At 39.3% G+C, this 19956-nt stretch overlaps 1 protein-coding gene across 2 annotated transcripts; it reads right to left on the bottom strand.

Annotated features, from left to right (window-relative positions):
- Nucleotides 1-1018: 1018 nt before the first annotated feature.
- Nucleotides 1019-19671, bottom strand: ena (enabled). Of its 2 annotated transcripts, none has more exons than XM_066738934.1 (8): nt 19247-19671; nt 11474-11795; nt 10459-10598; nt 7999-8060; nt 6881-7917; nt 6593-6775; nt 6256-6508; nt 1019-6158 (listed from the first exon to the last, which is right to left on the bottom strand). In XM_066738934.1, the coding sequence occupies exons 1-8, from the start codon at nt 19249-19251 to the stop codon at nt 6130-6132; spliced, it is 2031 nt and encodes a 676-aa protein (XP_066595031.1). In that variant the 5' UTR covers nt 19252-19671; the 3' UTR covers nt 1019-6129. The 2 variants fall into 2 exon arrangements, with proteins under 2 accessions (XP_066595031.1, XP_066595030.1); XM_066738933.1 differs by lacking the exon at nt 19247-19671 and adding an exon at nt 13661-14610.
- Between the last annotated feature and the right edge of the window lie 285 nt (nt 19672-19956).

The raw sequence follows: 19956 nt of genomic DNA, 5'->3' as shown, positions 1-19956 counted from the left end.
ATCTTTCGATAAATTCTCTCCGCTAGCTTAGCTTAGACTGTCGAGTCGAACGAAGAAATTGGACTTTTCTCGCCAAGGAGACGCGCGTTCCATTTTCAATAGTAGCGAAAAAGGAGAAATGCGATGGGAACGAGAATAGTATTGGGCAATGTGAAAGAAAGTTTGTGCGATTGGTTAGAGAACGGTGCGCCTGAGTCAATGCGAAACTTACGTCACTGTGGCGGCGTGGCTGCCCTGCGGAGGCTGTAGTCCACGCTCTCTTTTCACTAAAACCAGCCTGGTGTTTTCATCGTCGCTCTCCTATCGATCCAACGCGTCACCCACCGCACAGTACGAATCGTTCTCATCACCGAGCAACCCCTCTTTTCTATACTGTATTTTTATAATTATACTTTTATCCTTCCTGATCTATACGACCTTTACTTTTATGCACCACAAAAAATGTATAATTCTACCACCTTGGGATTTGTACCTCTTTAATCGTATGTGTGCGATGTAAAATGTATTTCTCTTTTCTTTCTTACGCTTTTTCACGTAGTTTTTATTTCTTCTACCGTCAACTTATAAATAAACACGTCTGTGCCAATGTTACTATTAAATTTTGAGGGTAAGCGTGTTAACAAAATATCTCGAGAGATGCTACATAGCTGAACGATAAAACGCGTTTTTTTTAAATTCCCCACTAAGATCTTGCTGATGAGAGTGACTTGGCGAATTAGGTCAATATTTTTTCTTTGTTTGTCTGATCAATACTGCACGTTTGAATACATAAGATTCGCTCAGGATTCGTCGGATGAAAATGAAAATAATAATATCAGCGTATACTTGATCATGCAATGTCTATTTATATCAACAAGTATGACATAATGCCGTATAGAATTATTGACATTATTCCGGAGAATTATTATCGCTTAATTGGTTAAAGAAAATGTTTAGAGAGGAACCCTGTGAGAATGGAAGATTTTAACTGAATGAATATATTTAAAATGGAAAAAAGCTTAATTCAATAACCATGGTCGTTCGAGTGTACAGCATATACTCTTTATTATTTTGTCATTCATTTACATACAAATATTTTCAAGGATGATCTCAAAGAGCGATGTAGATTCATTCATTCATTAATCGCTTTTGTGGCTGTCTCAGTACTACAGCCAAATATTTCATACAAATTTTTTCTCGCATTTTCGATTGCTTAAATAATAATCATCACTATCCCACATATGGTTGGTGGAAATATCGATCCTCTGAATTTCCTGCCTTAGAAAGCTCACTTCTCGCCAGTTTACAAGGTAATTGTATTTGAATATTTTTCAACGCATGGATTATGGACTTTGTTTCAATAATTCAATGACTTTTAGACCTTTTTACAAGTAGGCATACAAAATTTTAACAATGGTCTGGAGCTCCTCAAATGACAGATACTATAAGATAGCTTAGTTCTTTTGGCTACGCTATTTATAATATTTATATACATATATAAGTTGTAATAACAGGTTTTCATCGAGTCCAATCCAAGCAATAAATATGCGGCAGTTGCTTTTTAGCGGTATTCAGTACTAATAATATTATACTTATTAAAATGGCGGCAAACTCGAAATTGTCAGTGGTAATTACTGTTCTGTTTTGAAGTGACCGGCACTGTTATCTTGCTTAATTATACAGCCAACTCAATTGCATTTTCGTTAAGAAAAATTTTTTGTACGAATAATATTAGCGTTGCCTGGAAAGAGCCGTTTGAAATGGTTACTTTTGGAAGATTAACAATTATGCAACAAGATTCTGAAGTGTCTCCAAAACCTTTTCTTTTTTCACAGGAAACGCACTTTCTATGGCTTTTCGCGTCACGCGTAACAAGTAAATCCTCAACCAATATACATTATTTCCAGTTGTTTCTTGTTTCAAAATAAAATATAGCCGGAATCTCTTAAGCACTACACACGTAAACGGTGCTAAGAGTCTTATCAGTTTTATTTTATTTATTTGAATGCTCGCCTTATATCAAGTTATCTAGAAATTTGTATTGCTGAGAAAATGGTTACAACAAATATCATTGACGGTTAATATATGTAAAGATGTATAGATTCTAAGTACACTTGTAAAAGTGGCAAGTCTCTGCGACTCGCGTAATATCGTCAAACAAATGCTGATAATTTGTAACAACTTATCGGAACTCTTGTCACCGCTCGTGAGTGTGCCATGGCGGTGGAATTTCAATATAGTAATTACAATATAAAGTGCGTATAATGGCTTTGCTTACTATAATTTCTTGTTCTTTTTCGCAGAAGCATGCGGCCCCTCTCTCTCTCTCTCTCTCTCTCTCTCCCTCCTTTTTATCTCTTTCACACACTCTCTCATTCACAAAAATTGCACACACAATGTGTACTTTCCGTTCGCAATGTAATCTCGCGCGATCCTTAAATAATTTTAATTACATATATGTATATGTATGTAACAAACACTCTTAATACTCGCATTAGGATCAGAGTTGACAGAATAACAATAATTTCTTCTCGCCAATATGATTTCCAGTCCTTCTGCAGATTGGAGCTTGGAAGTAACGATGGGGAGAAGAGATTGTTCGCGTTTCTAGCAACTCTGGTTAGGACTATCTTATTAAAATTATATTTCTATCGTATAAATGCGTCTAATACTATAAATTGTTTTTGCGCGTGCGGCTGTTGATACTATGGCAAGTATAGTGAGATGTTTTTCGTTTTGCTGGATAAAAACGTACGAAATCTTGCCACCTTGCAAAAGAAACACGTTCAAACAGCCAGCCTTTCTCTTTACTGATCACTAATGGCTTCATATGCTAATGCAGCCTTGAATAAAAATCGATGATCGTGCCTCGCTAAAACTATGAAAATCGTTGTCTCTTAAAAGGCTCGTTTACCGAAATTTTAAATCGGTGGTATATCCTCATGAGATGCTCAGTCGTCATATTCAATACCAATACAACATCTTTACAATTGATTTTATATAAAAGAGCTTTTATTGATCCTTAACATAGATGTCTCGTCAATGCATAAAAATGATACAAATTTGATTCAAGTAAAATTGATCAATGCCACGGAAACATAAATTGTCACATGCTTTTTCTCAGACTTATATTATGTTTATTTTACTATAAAGATACTTATGCTATTGTAATAATTCTCTACGTAAATAAAACAAGACACGATCATGAGACTTTTAATTCTTCTTATCGAGCGCTCGGACAAAGTAAAATAGGAAAATGCTGCCAAATGAAATTCTGCAGTGGATGTTGCTATTCGCATTACGGTCATAAAATTTCGGACCTAACATTAGAAGTTGTATATTGTTCATAAACTTTTAAGCGGTATAATACTTATAGTACATGTATATAGCTACGTCTGTTCTTTGCAGAACTTGAGCGCGATTTGACGTTTTGTATTTATTATTGTGATTTTCATATCACTCTGTAATAAACCTGTGACGAAACGTTAGTACGTAATTAATTTTAGCTCGTCGATTGTACACGGGCCAAACACTACAATCGAGCGAAACTAAATAATAATTCTTTTTAGCCATCTTGATAGTTTTACATGATTATTTGCAGAAATAGAAGAAGCAAAGAAAAGCAGCAAGCTTTACAAATACTTCAAAGACCTTGCCCTTGCGTCGATTTGCGTCTCACTAATTTCAATCGACTCTTGTCAGAGTCCAAATGCATTTCGTCATATGTGGCTCACGAAAGTAAAAATAAATATATTATAGTGGAAGATCCATATTACAGGATTAATATTTACAAAGAAGAGATATAAAATACATTTAAAACGTGTAAATTTTATGAGGAAAGTAAAAAGAGAATTATTATAGTAAAAAAAAAATTAAACGTTTGTACATGCTTGTGAATTTGTGCAAGTGTTTATACGCTAAATTAATCAATTGGAAATAAATGATATAGCAACACTAATCACTGCATATCATAGTAATTGCATGACGCGCGATCTCGAGCGTTTTATTTGAGTTCAGGCCGGATAATAAATTATTGTAAATGATGATGCATACACTTACGAAAATAATTTTAAAAACACACTCCAATGAAAACGCAAATATCGCGTACCCCTAAGACTTGCTGCAGAAGAAGCTTTACCATTGTTAAAACACATTACGCAATTTCATTAAGAGACTAGATATTATTTTTTCGAATTAGCGTTATTAATAAAATTATGATAGATCTCAAAAATTACAGGAAAAAACGAACACGCAATCTCGCGCATCGATGAACATTTGCATTCACCGATAGCGAGTCGTAAAGCTTCTAATGGCAAATACATTAATTTCATCATCTACTCTTAAAATGATAAGTTACATATGATGACACCAATTCTATTAAATCGATGCAAATGATTCGAAATGTTCGTCGGTTCCGAATAAAACCGGATTTCAATTTACGATACGGGTCGTAATAACGATACAAATTTTAATTAATGAACGTATTGCGTTTGCACGCGTTCTTTATAAAACCGTAAAAAAATGTTTTCTTTTTGTCCATACGAAATATACAAACGATATGTAATCAATACAAATACTACGTGAGAAGCTTCTAGCTCCTAGGAAATCTATGCAACAGTTTGCACATACGAATAATAGAATGCCAATATACGGCGGGTTTTAAGGCAACTTTATAAGTAAAGTAGAAACGGATTATCTATGCCACTTGTAATACGTATATCAAATTTGCACTTTTACTGTCTTTTAATGCTTCCACGTAAAAGTATGTATTATGTATACACATTGTGTATATGCAAACGTACAAGATTGGCGGGCATATCTCGGTAATAGTTTCTACCAGAAGGCCAACCCGAATGAAATACGTTTCAGTATGGGACACAAATATTTTACAAAATAACGTTATAAAAATGTGAAATACATCTCCTTGAAAAAACGGATTCCGTCGGTTCATTGCTGCGATAATACGAATAATGTATTGAATTGGTTTTTATATTTAACGACTTTAGTTTATTATCGCGAACGATATCTTGAATACCGAGAGAGATCTATATCGATCAACGACGTGTAATGTACAAACGTTAAATGCATGCGAACGTCACATTCGTATCGACACTGCTGCTTTTAACGAAAGAGTCCTTAATTATATTCCCTAGGTATATTAACGCTATTCTGTGTGCATATGCCTATGTGCTGTTCCTAATCGGAAAATGTGATTGTCCAAGGTCGTGGCGGTTATCGTTAAAATAAAAGAAAAATGGAAGAATATTCTCTTTGGAGAAATTTCTTCTTACAATTCATCCAAGTTAACTCTTACCAAGAAATCACGTAAATACTTATTTTGGAATGTTTTTGGGCGTTTCGCATCGAAATAAAACTTCATGCGACCCAAACAGCAGATCCAGATTTAATGCTACGGATCGAGTGTTGTATCACACGGAGACGAATATTGTTTGCGCGTTGGCCTTTTATGCTTTCCTTTTCATAAAACGAGTTACATGTTATGAACAGAAAACGCCACGACATTGGTTGATGAATTCTGTACAACTGCATTCTACGAAATTATCTTTATGATAACGGTTTGGCCTAGTAGGTTAGATTCGTAAACCTCGCTAGAATACGTACAATGAAACGTATAAAATGCATAAAATTTATGTTGAACCAATTGATTTTGCTTCAATGCGACTTCAATATTAACAATATAGAAGTAAAAAATATCACATGTTCGGGTAAAAGAATTGAGCCCTCTTTGATCGTCTAGCTTCTAGCTTTATCTCAGTATTAAAAGAAATTACTAATTTTCTCATTAGTAGGGAATCGAAAAATTGTGCGTAAAATTCATTTAAATTAGGCACAATTGATTCAACATTCGTACAAGATTGTTGTTATAACTACAATAAGTGTTACAGGGAGGGGTACGGTCACTTAAAATACTAAGCTACATTATAACGTACTTACACACAAATGTCTGATATACATGGATATAATTACATTGCAGTTTTGCAAGTATGTAATAAAAACCTGTATTATGGGTGTCGATGATGCTTCTGAGCTTTTTAGTCCAAACTCTCTCTCTCTCTCTGTGTTTTTCTTTTTATTTCATTTCATTTTTCTGCTTTCTTACGCAAATTTTCTGGTCCGTTTTCTTGTTCTTTACCTTCTACTGAGTTCAGATCTCACTGCTGTTAATTTCGTAGGACAAAAAAAGAAGTTAAGTTAATTTAATTATCGTTAAATAAAGAAAAACGAAAGACATAGATAGAATGTATAGATACGCACCATCAACAATTTCTACTTTCATTTTCTGAAATTCTTTACGAACTTCCTTAATGATCTCGGCTTTGAAAGCTTCCATTTCTTGAGCAGTGAGTGGAGTTCCATCATTGACCCCGTTAACTTTAAGCAGCGTATCCTCAGAAGCAGAGCCAAAACGTTTTCGAGCAGATTTGGGTGATTCCGCGCCATTGGCAAATTTGTTGTTTGCCGGGTTGTTCTTGTCCCAAGATTTTTTGTCCGGTGAGCTCTCGGGTTCCTTAAAAATTAACAAGAGGTCATTGGAAGAAGCGTCGAACGACGATAATTTAGCGAGGCATTATTTCATCAGGCTTGTACAAACCGGTGGTTGTTCAGGCTGTTTCTTCTCGACTGCAGCGCGCCTACGCGCCAATGTTTTAGCCATTTCGTCCATCATAGAAGCCATACCGCCACCCCCGCCTCTTCCTAATGTTCCATAATTGCCGGCACTACTTCCGCTACTGCTGGTGCTCGATCCACTATTCTCAACTGGCTGTGATTGTTGCTGCAACGGATTAAACAGGATTAAGAATACATTTCGGATAAAATTAAATCTCGCGAGAAGCATTACAAAAAAAAAAAAATAGTGAAATCGGAGATGAACAGTCACCTGTTTCTTTTTGAGTCTCGCTGCCTGAAGAGCCGCCGCTAATGAGTTAGTATCGGGCGGAGGATCGGTAGAGGAGCTGTTGGCAGAGTTGGTTGCGCCGGCGGCATTTAATGCAGGCGGGGGTGGAGGTGGAGGTGGGGCTGATGAGCCAGTCTGAGGGGCGTGATGGGAGACCATGGGGGGTGGTGGCGGGCCCCCGCTGCTAACGGGAGCATAAGCGTTAGGACTAGCCGCGTGGTGATTAGCGCCGACATATTGATTCACGGATGGACTACCGTAAGGATTTGCCGTACTCATGGAATTTTGTACCTGGCCGGAACCGTACTGTGCCTGTGCCTGATTTTGCGATATCGCGTTGTACTGGGACTGAGCCGGTTGTGCGTCGTACTGGCTCGAGCAGGTTGTCGCATATTGGCTAATCGAGTTATTACTACCATACTGACTACCACCGCCACCGTATTGCACGTTCTGGCCAGCAGTCGTGGCGTACTGGCCAGCTTGGCCCGATTGACCATTGGGATAACCAGAAGCAGTAGCAGCGGTAGAAGCAACATTGGGAACTTGCCCGTTACTAACATAAATATTGCCTTGGCTACCAGAGTACTGGCCTGTACTTTGTCCGACGGCGGTACTAGCGTATTGACTATTGCCTGGTACGGTTCCGTACTGGTTTCCTTGGTTGGTACCATAAATCGGTTGGGATTGCGATTGGTTAGGAATATTAGTTTGGCAGGGCGGCGACTGAGCGTACTGGTTCATCATCATCGGAGGTGGAACTGGCGCGTTGAAGTTCATCATAGCCGGTGGACAGGGAGGTGCTGCCGGTGGCTGTGGAGATGCGATTTGAGGACCGCCGATGCCCGACATTTGAGGAGCAGCCGGAACACCTTGCAACGCTGCTGGTACCATTCCCGGCTGCTGTTGGGGTTGAGGCGCCGGTGGTGCGGACGACGTCCGATGATGACCGGATTGCTGTTGCTGCTGCTGCTGGACAACAGGAGGGCAACTCGGAGAGAGAGGATTGGGACTATTTGTTGCTGCAAAATGAAATAACTCGTTAATCTTTCATCCCAGATGATATCTCCGTTCTGTAGAATATTTAACTTGCTTGAATATACCTTGATTTTGTTGCGACATTCTACGCTCTTGAATAATTGCAACATCTTCTTTGGTCATCGTCCTGTACATAAACGACAATACTTGATTTATCCTATACATATTTCAGTGCTTTATAACACGTATTTTTAAATGTATGTATATATGCAAAGCAGTCTTGTTCAGCCAACTAGACTAAAATAAGAATAAACGAGTCATTTATGATACCTAGAATCGGATGCTTAAAAATTATAGCATCAAAGCTTGCGTTAACCACCTTAGCGATTGATTCATAATAACGCTCGGATGAATGTATATATGATAAACTCAATCCAAGTAACTCATCAATCCAACATGCAATTTTCAATTTTTACATTTTATCGATATAGAATGCAAAAGGCAACAAAACCTGAGCCATAGAAATATAATATTGTTTAAACAATTGGCGGAAGAAATAACATAATACAGCGAATAAAATAAAAGGTAAACAATGTTTGTGAATGAAAAAACTACTTTTGAGAAAATGATTTTTGAAATACTCACCCTGAAGACTTCTCGCAGTTATCGCTAAGGTGGTTACAGATATCATCAAATTATATTAGAATATTTCTAAGTAAATTTGTAAAACTAATACTGTTATAATCTCATCTATGCCAATACAGCATTGTTATCACTTAAATCATATTTGATGCTATCGGTTGACATTGTTAATGAGACAGAAAGAAAAAAATCGAACGCTATACTAATAAGAAATACAGATGACAAAATGTAAACAGTACTTTAGGTTCTTCTAGCAAAAAGCTACGCGCTCGCTAGGAGCTAATTAGCAATAATTTGACAAATATTGTTCGAGCAGTTGGCAAAATATTTTTGAACGAATCTTCCTCTTAAACATTACTCGTAAATTCCAAATAAATTCTAGATGAAATGCCTGATTGTTCAAAGCCATTTTTCCCGTACATTTCGTGATTTGGAGTTATTTCGGTTATAGGTATGCGCGACAGTAAATAGCCTGCGCGCGAATTCCCTCCGCGGTTCCAACTTTATTTCGGACGGCTTGAAAATATTTTTATTTCCTTCCATCTTGCCTCTTCACTACAAAGCGCCGTGCTCCAAGTTGGAGCTCGCGTCGAGCTCCGTCTTGAGTGAAATTTTGCAAAATAATTTTCTACGAGGGAAAGATGAAAGGCTAATTTGCGTCGAGCGAAACTAACCCACTGTCAAAGTGGATAAGGTTAAAAAAATGGAAAAAAATATGCACACGTAAAATTGCTTATTGGCATTCGGGAAAAGAAGATAAGAGGCTTCGACGAGCGCCGTCGAAGCATTATGCGGCGATAAGGATATGCAGAAGAATTGCGAGGGTATAAGAGCGAGGAAAATTCACCTCATAGGCGCATCGGCTGGCGAGTTTCGCGAAGAGGTCTGCACCTGAGAAACCATGGGGACGCCGCCGCCGTTATTAACGCATGGATGATGACCGAGAGTTGGAGTCAGGGGCCCTACTGGTAGGACCGTCTGACCCCCGGCAGGAAGATGACCCAGAGACAATGAGCTCCGCGCGCTATGACCTTGACTGCAACCACTCAGGACAGACGCGCAACTGTGACTAACTTTGCAATTGCGACTATTGTCCGTATTCATAGTCGACCAGCGCCTACTACATCTTCCATCTATGCGCTTTTTCTATCTCGAGAGCTCAAAACGCCTCTCGAGATCCTTTGTCGTTTTTCAAGGTTGACTATGTATACAGACGCTCCACAACAAAGTCGACCAAATGCTCGCAGAGAATCGCGGAGTAAGAGAGTGGACGGTCGAGTTATGAAACTCGTCGAAAATTAAAGGGATCGTGGAAGAAATGAAATAAACAAGGAAAAGATTTCTCAGTTCAAGAAACGTATGCGATAATATGTTGTGTAAATATTGTAACAAGCAAAGCTCGTGATAAGAACCAAGAATTAAGTAGGAGGCAGCCTCTAATATTGAGCAGAGAATTATTAAGTGCAATGTACCCAATGATACTCTCTCTTGTCACAGTTGCATTCCTCTCTAAAGAAAGATGCTTCTCGATACACGCAATTTCCTTTTTTTTCTTCCACTTCTCACTCTAAATAGCCAACGCGTCTTTCTTTTCGTTATTGCATTTACATATATAGGAAACTGGTACATTGATAACTTCTGCCGTGTGATCAATTTCTTTCTATTTTCTTTCTTTCCGATACTTTTCTAAATGAAATATTCTGCTCGTGTAACGATATACCTGTAGTTTTAAATTTTACACAGCTCCACTGCAAGTTGACGTTGATGTATAATTATTATGTACATGACTATTTGTAACCTGTGCATCAAATTAATCGTGCTACAATAATTGATAGAACGAGAGAGAAAGAGAGAGAGAGAGAGAGAGAGAGAGAAGTTTTAGAAAGTGAACAGGAGGAAATGTAGCTTAACTGATTATCGATTTAAAGGTAAACTTGGCTAACCTGTATCCCATATCCTCGTCGTATTGCGTTGTAGGTGGTTGTTGTTGCGGTGGCTGTTGCTGATAAGCCGACTGTTGTTGAGTTGCTGGTGCGGCTGCTGGACCAAGACTCCTTGATATATTGCTTCCATTACTCAGTACCTACGAATCGAAAAGAAAATTACCCAATGGGAAAAAAGTAACATCCAAATAAACACCACGCATTTTCAAAGATTGTGAAAACTCTTGTGTCACTCTTCTTTTACAGAGACAACTTCATAGATTCCACTTTTAACCACTTAATAGAAAATTTGAAGCATTCGGCACCTAATAGATCTTTTTGCAATAGTATATATATGCATATTAAGGTGATCGTTAAAATGGTGCTTTTTCATTTACACCGAAGCACCTTCTGAATCTACTAGAAATAAAGAAAAAAAATATCCTTGAGACAAAATTTCTAAATGACAACCCCAGCTGCCCACTTTTCCCGATTTAAATAACATAGGATTTTGACGGACTGTGGAAATTAATTTAGACTCTCCGTAATTGTTACTTTACAAAATTTTGAACAGTATAAAACTATTAAGTATATAGATAGATACTGATATTTATTGAAATATTTAACGAATTTTCTACAAATGCCAATAACTATACTTCATAGTTTTATACGGTTCAAAATTTTTAAGGTAATGGAAAGTTCAAAATGAATTTCCACAGTCTATCAAAATCCTATGCTATTTAAATGGGAAAAAGTGAGCGGCTCGGCATGTAATTTGTAGAATTTTCTCAGCGCTCAGGTTTCAAGGCTATTTTTATTTATTTCGAGTATATTAGGAGGGTGCCTCGGTCAAACTGAAAAACGCCACTTTCAACGACCACCCTCGTATATAAGTAACTGTGCAATATTGCGAAAGCTACAAAGTTAAAAAAGCGAGCGATTAAGGCGAATTAAGAATATTTGCTAGTATTTGAAAACGCAATGAAATAGCTTGAAATGTTATTTTAAATAGAGAGACCGTGGAAAAGGGACTTACGTCAAGGGCCTGGAGCATCGCTCTAGCGAAAGCATCCGCATCGTCTTTAGTGGAGAAGTTGAGACCGTAAACCTGCTTATTGTCTCGCCATTGATGAAACGTAACAGTGGCTTGATTATATTTCAGTCCTTTGAGAATCGCACAGTTTATAACGATTTCGTGATCCTGGAGCTTTCTGCCGACCACGCGAAACGTATTGTTTACTTGATGATGGTAGAGCTGAACCTTGGATAGTCCGGAGGAACTGCCGCTCGGTACCCATTTCTTGTGCACGTCGTCGTAGATCATGACCGACGCGCGGGCGGATGATATGCTCACTTCGCTAGAAACAACAAAAAACAATCTTAGACCAACAGCCTCCATCGCGCTATATCGCTATGACTATGACGTCATGAAAACTACAAAAAAACTCCCAAACCACTGTCTTATATATATTTAGACGCTGCGCAAAAAACACTTGGACGAAAAAAGATACGAACATTCAACCGTGCGAAGCTTGTAAACAAAAGTCGCGTTAACGGTTCAAATAAAAATAGAAGCTGTAAACTTGTCATCCTGTTGCGCGCCACTCGACAACAGAGAATTTCAAGTATTTTATGTAAACAAAGAAATTCTCCGATACAAGTGACCGCGATCGCGCTAACCGGAACACAGGACGGGATGCTGAGAGAGATATATAAATTAAACGAAATAATCATCCCAATCCACTCTATGTACATACCATATCTATATATATATATATATATGTACTCTCGGAGAAGAGCGCGGATGGATAGAATTGGCGTGAGACGACGATGCACGAACGTGGACCTCGTGGATTGTTCAGTAAGAAAAACTGCTTTCAACTTGACACGTTTGGCATCGGCCTGAGCACCTCGTTGAAATGATTTTTCAACGAGGGGTCATTCACCCGCTCGTATCATCATTTTTCCTCTTTTCACCCAACGCTTCTTTAAAGTTGAGCAACCTGATATCTCGTCCTACGCGTGTGGTGTAAACACGCTGCGCTGCACGGCAGATTTATAAAGCGAGTTCATCGTTGAGTTAAATGCAACATCGGTAATTACGCTCGCTACAGTTTTAGCGGGTTTACCTAGCGTAAAATGATTTACTTAATGCGAATGGTGCATATACGTTGGTCGTGTGTTTCTATCGTTAACCTCCTTTTGCCGTTAATAAACGTAACAGCTTCGAACAATGCTAATACGTTATCTTTTTGCGAAGTAAGTATGGGAGAGGAAGAAAGCTAAAAATGAGAGAAGAAAAAGATAAGGAGGCGATCTCGGCTAAGATCTAACGCGTATCCGTTCCTTCGTACGCCAAGGATATGCACGATAGTTCAGTCCAAGTTGGAACTGGTTTATTCCGGCGTGAACGGTCACACGAGCGCAAATGCCCGGAAGAGCCAGCATCAACATAATCGAGAGCGATAAATCAGCGATATAGGGCGATTTTTTCACGTTGACGTATAATGAGCTCTGGTCGTCGTCGTATTTAAATTGCTTGTGTGTGTGTGTGTTTTTTTTTTTGTATTGTTAATAGTAAGAAAAAAAAGCTATTTGTATATAGAAAATTAGCGTCCGATGGGACGTTCGCGATCGCTTCAAGATCGTGTGGGAGTTTTCAGGGTTTTGCCAATCGTCTACCGTTATCTAGGAGATACATCCTGAATCCTGTAGGAGTTTCTGGATCTCTCCTTGCACACTTGCAAACTGCGCACGTGGCGTTTTATGCCATACGGTTGCCATCCGGTCGATTCGGGTCTCACGCGATTTACCTCGACTAGCCCGGATTGTAAAAAAGAAAGCGAAAAGTCATTGAGGAAAAAGTAAATAAAATCGACAATTTTGGAGAAATGCTTTTTTCTCAGTTATTTTCTTTTGCAATAATAATTGTAGAACAAACTGGAGTTGAATTGTTAAGAAATAAGAGAAAATGCACCGTTGAAAGTTAATATAAACCTGGAAAATATTAGAAAGGCACGTTTTTCCCCGTCAGCAACTTCTTCCTTTTACAATATAATAACCATTCATAATTAACACAAAGTTGCGTAATTTGGACGAATAAAACAAGAGAGGATCCCGTTAAAAGCAAAGAAAAATTCAACGACTTTGCGAATACATCTTTCTTCTATAATAATAATAATAGCGGTAGAATAAATATAACTGTGTGTAACGTTTACACTACCACGACCAATAATCTTGCCACACGGAGGATTGTTGATTATCGTGATAGGAGGAGGCTCGTTGCTTCTCGTTTGACATCTGACTGTTCCTCACGACATCGACGACATCCTGGCAAACGTGAAGGGTTTGAGGCCGAGTCCTGGCGCCGTTGGTTTTCGGCCTGGCCTGCTGAATGCTGCTGCAATTGGTGCGTGGCGGGGGAGCAACAACCGGGCAACTCGGTCCGTTGAAACCCCGCGGTTGAACATCCGATTTAGCTCCCGCAGCGCCTGCACCAACGCGTTCCCGCATTTTTTTCCTCATCAAATACTTACAGTTTTACCTCGTAGCAATGTCTCTCCCTTTTTCCAGCACTATTCAATAACTCCGCGCTACCAGAACTTTCTCATTTCTCCTCTCTCGCACACACACTCACGCCCAGCACAATAGGATAGGCAGTACACAAGTAAAACACAATAGTTTCACCGCACTAAATTATATTTCGTTGGTCGCAATAATAATAAACGGCCGGAATAGCGAAACCAATGACACGGCAGAAAGGAATTTGCAGTATGTTGTGTTGTTGGTTGCGTGAAATTCCATCATCTGGTAGCGCATAACACGGTTAACGAAGGGTTGGGTAGTCAAGCGAGAGAAGCATAGTGGCAATGCTCCCTTTTAATTCGCGAAGCAGGAAGCGTTTCTGCGCTGTAATACAAACCGGAACGGTACAGAAAATGACGGCGCTTGTGCTCGATCCGTTTGGCCAAAGCCGTGCAAGGCCACGCTCGCGCTTTTCTCTATTATACCAACGACGACGTCTCTGCACTTTTGTCCTCCGTAGCGATCATTCGCGAGAGAAGTTTGCGCCACGCGGAGCAGCAGCTTCACTTTCACTGCACACACACATACAACACTCGGAGGAGAACACCCGCGCGTTCTTCGTCCAGTCTCGCTGAAATTCAAAGCAACTTTGAGTCTACGAAACGGGACCAGCAGGACGAAGCAGGATGTGGCGAGATACCGCCACTTCCTCGAGTTCCTCGTCCGCCATCGCTGCATCCAGTCCTATTCGCTGATAACAACTTACACCAGCGTCCCATTTCCTCCAATTCTTCCACACCATCACAATCGCGATTCTCTGTGTTTGTATATATATATATGTATATATAGAACGAGTAGTGTAATAGTCTTATGTAGAGAATTCGAGCCACTCGTCATTCTCACGAAAACGACACTTGCAACTAAATACGAAGAATGATTCGTGGAAAGTCAACGAAGCGTTTAAAAATCAAATTCAGAATGTAAACACGAGTATTAGGCATTACTGTAAATATATACAGTCTGTTTGTGGTGGGATGGCACGAGACCCTCCGGAGAATTATTTTCTGCCATTGTTTACAGTGTACGGTGCTTTTCGGGGAAAACGGAATAGAAGAGTAGCTCCAATGGGAGGATGGAAAATATTTCAAACAGCTTTGATAATGGCTTGAGATTCGCTCGTGTGGTGGTGTGCGAATTTTCACGATGAAAAAGACTGAAAGCTTGGGTATATCTGACTGAGGTATTTTACCTATTATAGTTTGCATCTTATATAGGTCACCCACCGGCCGCCGTCCCTGTGTATGTAACAGAGAATTCAAAGCTCTCGTGTGTGCATGCTGCTGGCCAAGTGTAGTGCATATATGCGAGGCTCGCGATCACCAGCGAAACAATCTCTCCAAACCGAAGGCGTCCACAAATGTCTATACGTCTCTTCTCTCGTTTTTACTCTCACTCTCTCTCTCTCTCTCTCTCTCTCTCTCTCTCTCTCTCTCTCTCTCTTTCTTTCTTTTCTTATTTCTCTCTCAATTCTAATCTTAACGACTCATCCACTTGCCGAATGTAACACGCTGTCCGTTTCGACATAATCCAGACGGTACTTGAATTAATTCCACCAGAAAGTCAATTACATAATTCTCTACTGCTTTAAAGATAATCGAGCCAAGTTTCACTAATTAATCATTCCAGTTTTCACCTACGCGTTTCATCTAAATTTTAATCATTTCGTTCTATAGAAACAGCGCATACGTAAGAACATTCAACCTGTAATTATAAACATTTGCATTTAGGCAGTAATGTGACTCGAGTAATTAATTTATAAAATGCTCTGATACAGTTTAATCATTGATAACCGTATTGATACTGCAAAGTGTTCTGATTTCGTTGATGCAGAAAGAGGGACAAAATAGTTGATGACAAATTTAGGTCAGAATGATCATCTCCCCTTACAAAATTAGTTGTGGTAAATTACGTCAGCGTAAGCATAATTTTTCCTGATATTAGCTCGTCGTCTTCGATTTCTCGCAGGTGTTTAACCACAAACCTCTATATTTCGTGCAAAGAATAAAATTGTACGAGCGAGAAAGTCTTGTTTTTTGAAATAAAATTGTTCCTGCTTATTTTTCCCCAAGGAAAGTTTTAACCCAGCTTGCTGTACAATTTTGCGTTTCTTCGCGCTGATATCGGCCGAGACAGCTCCTAGAGCACAGCACGAGCTTTATTCCTCTGCATTAACATTTTCTACGGTAGTAAAGTTCGCATAGAGTCTCGCTGGTCTCGCACTAAGCCGATGTCGAACGCGCGCGATCCAAAGACGCATCGAGTTACTTCCGCAAAATATAACAACGAGCGTTTCATGCTTTATGCTCTGAAAGTTTCAGTAGCCGCGGGAATAGCATTACAAATACATCGAATTAAGAACATGGCAAAATTTCTACCACTTGCCTAACACACGGAATAATGACTATGCTTTATCTACCAAAAAATCACTATATAGCACAGCAAATATATGCAAAGATTCCGTAAAATTCATCAAGGTTGCTTCGTTAAAACGCTTTTAATCAACGACAGAATAGAAGCACGTGCATGCGGTATTTAATTTTAACTGGTTATCAAAGAATGTCTGATAAGCTCTGGCGAAACAGTGACGTGTTGTCATTGTGGAATAAATGTCGTTGTATGCTAATAGGGTTTAGAGGGAATCGATCGGTTTGCTTCTCAGTATACGATAAGAGTTGAAATAGCAATTGAATTGATTGTAAAGTGGAGAGTGAGTGAGCTATTGTTGTTGTTGTTGTTGGTTCGCATTTGGTGGTTGGTGTGGTGGTGGTGGGGTGGTACGGATACCCTTGAAGAGAAGTATGGCTTCACCTTGAGACAACCGATAGAATCGGGCTAAGCGGCATATGGTAGCTGAGCTCCACCGTTAATTGGATAGGTAAGTCAAGCCGGACACTTGAGAGCGGTCCTTGGCCGGTCTTTTGCTCCGAGCGTACACTGTACACAACGCGTTTTCTTTCTTTATCTCTCTCTCTCTCTCTCTCTCTTTCTTCTCCGCTTCTCTCCTCCTTCTTCATCCCCCCACCAGGCCACCTTTCTCTTTTTCTCTCTTCCTCGACGACGCGCGCGGGCGTTTCGCTCCCTTCGACCTAGCCCGTGCATTACCTTATTCAGCCTTACGTGCTTTCATAGCCAATTTCGTCAAAGCTAACCTCCAATAAAGACCACGAGCACGTTAATGTGATTCTTCACCTTCAACAGGGACATCAACCACTTACGCTTAAGCTTACATTATACTTGCGTGTTATCGCATCAATAAGCCAGTCGCGCAACAACTCTGAAAAACTCATCACTGGGTCATTATACTTGCTAATCTCAAACGTATAACGTTTCCGGCTGAAACGGGAAGTTCAAAATTTAACTACTGAGATTTTCCCTATGTACTGGACGTTCGGTGAGATGAATCCTTTTTTTCTCGACTATTGGCCGTCGTTGGCAAAGAGAGAGAGAGAGAGAGAGAGAGACTCCTTCCATTGTCTCCTTTTACCGCTCGTTCCTTTCAAACTTACTTCGCATTTCTCTTATTGATCGTAGTTGCTCTTGTATATCTGTATGTGTGAGTATATTTATACTTATTACCGTAGTAAAATGGCTAAAAATTTTACAGATTTTAGCCGACGAATAACAATCAATTACGGTAGACTGCACATTTCCAAATGGCACTAATGCGCGAGGCATTTGCTTTTCCCCTAATGAGGCCAACTCTGTGCTTTACCAAAACATCTCAAAGTAAATGATAATATTCTTCGAATATTCTTGCTGAAAGAAAAATTTTTTTTTCTGATTAGTCTGTAAATCCTATATTTTTCCAAGAAAAGAATGGAAACATTTCTTCGTTTGTTTGTTTATTTTCTTTTCAAATTATTGAATGGGTTTAGCGCTCTGACAAACAACACTCGCACAGATTGTAAATTCTTTTCTATCTGTAATTGTGTGTACATTGCAGACTATATATAAGCAATTGATCCATTGTACATCAATTTATTCGGTTTAAATTGACAATTTCAATTGATTCTATAAACTCCGGTGATAAGAGCGATGTTGCATAATGCACGAGTATTGAAAATTAATTAAAAATGAGAAAAGTGCTGCGTAGAAAATTTTCTAGCTTTATTGATGGTAGAAGCTTTGACCTGGGTGCAGTCAGTGTCCTTAAAGTCTCAAGAGCATTCTCTCAAACAGGCAGTCGCAGGCAGTCACTATCTCTGTGTTTAAACACTCGTATACTCATTCGTATGGTACTCTGGATACGGTATTAAAGTTTCTCGGCTATGATTTTTAATACTTTTCTTTGAACATTTAGAAAATAGAATTTTTAATTATCCGATTGAGAAGAAATTACAGTTTTCAAATTTCCATCTACGACTCCGCCTTTTTCCCAACGGAATATATTTTATAAGACAAGTTCAAAGATCGCCAATTTCCTGAAGCCAATCTGGACTTGGTAAGAATTCACCTTCGCTGTGATTAGTCACCCAGATATAACATCCGTTCGACAGTTAATCATGAAGAGGTTTATCAGGTGAAATCATTTCAATTTCTTGGAATCTTACGAGTTTCAGATTTTATCGTATATTTGTGGAATATTGCTCATGCGAATTTCAATGGGTTATTACGCAGAACATTTTCAGGTATTCTTTTGTTGTAGTTATTACGGTATAGGTAAAATTCAATTGAGTCACTCTTATCAATAAAACAGATTTATTGGTAGATTTCAATTATCGCCTATATTAGTATGGGAATGCATAGAAATACGATGAGAGCGAGATGATTTTTATAGCGTAAGCAGTGGAATGAAAGACGGACAGCTATACAAGAGGCGAAGAATAAGATGAGAAATAAATACGCGAATATTGATAAATAGGGAATAGGGCGAGTTGAAGGAAGCAGCTGGTGGCTTTATGCGGTTCGGTGCACCCCCAAAATATTGTGTCAAAAATCGTTACGAGCCCTGCCCCGTAAAACCTTACGCCATAGAAATGCTTTAAGAGCAGACAGGACTCTTGTTGATTATACGAGGCTTGCGTCCGTAATGGTTGGTAAAGGGGGATGAAAAAGGATAAACGCTTTTACATTATAGGTAATACGTATAAGTATATAGGTGTACCCGGTGGGCAGAAGCATAAACAATGGTCGAGTAAGAGAAAAAGAAGAAGAGAAGCCGTGATCGCACAGTTCTCTCGGTTCGCCAATCGCTAGAGTGAAACGCTTGTAGAATAGTACTTACTTCATGTTTGCTGGTCCAGGAAGCGTGTGCTATGCACTCATGCAAGCCGTATTCCTGCTTCTACACAATATCTCACTGATTCCATGAAAACACGCGAGATTCGGACAGGATTTGCGATAGTTCGACATAAATAACGCGCGACACTAACACCACCGTGACACCCTGCTGCTGCACATCTGGCCGGCCATATTGCCGACTCGAGATTCTTACTCCTCCTATACGAGCCTATACCAACCAGCTCTTACCTCCTACCCTCCCTCTCTCACTCTCTCTCTCTCTCTCCCTCCCTCCATTCTATCTCTTTCTCTCCCACAACTCGACCCCTCTACTCCACCCTGTTGCACGCGCTAAGCTAGAAGCTAGAAGCTTCAGTTAGGTGGAGACCAGTGGAGACTGGAGGGAAAACCATGGAGAAAACTCTCCAATTCGGCCACTCGATCTCCAATTCTCCAGTGCGTTGCGCTATGTTATATAATATAAAATTTAACATTTTAATCCTAAATTTGTTAATATTTATTTATATATCTCATTATTATATTACAAATTATATGTCACTTTTTATTTTTACGACCCCTGTCTCTCCTTTTTATGTTGAGTATTCTTGAGGGGAAGCAGCAAGTATAGAAGAGAAAAAGTAGCAGATTTGCGCAGCGATCGCCAATCTTAAATGTATATCGTCTATGGCCCTAATTTACAATAGTTTTTTTACC

The sequence above is a fragment of the Prorops nasuta genome, unplaced genomic scaffold (assembly GCF_024137725.1).
Source record: "Prorops nasuta isolate Cenicafe-Biocafe unplaced genomic scaffold, Cenicafe_Pnas_1.2 PNAS00019, whole genome shotgun sequence".
Classification (NCBI taxonomy): Eukaryota; Metazoa; Arthropoda; class Insecta; order Hymenoptera; family Bethylidae; genus Prorops; species Prorops nasuta.
Note: the sequence above shows the minus strand (reverse complement) of the source record. Positions and strands in the feature narration are given on the sequence as shown.

Coding starts and splice junctions, on each gene's coding strand:
- ena (XM_066738933.1), bottom strand. CDS start 13,962: ATGAGGAAAAAAATGCGGGAACGCGTTGGTGCAGGCGCTGCGGGAGCT. Junction 6,509..6,592: donor AACAGCCTGAACAACCACCG/GTTTGTACAAGC, acceptor TTAATTTTTAAG/GAACCCGAGAGCTCACCGGA. Junction 6,159..6,255: donor GAAAGTAGAAATTGTTGATG/GTGCGTATCTAT, acceptor CGAAATTAACAG/CAGTGAGATCTGAACTCAGT.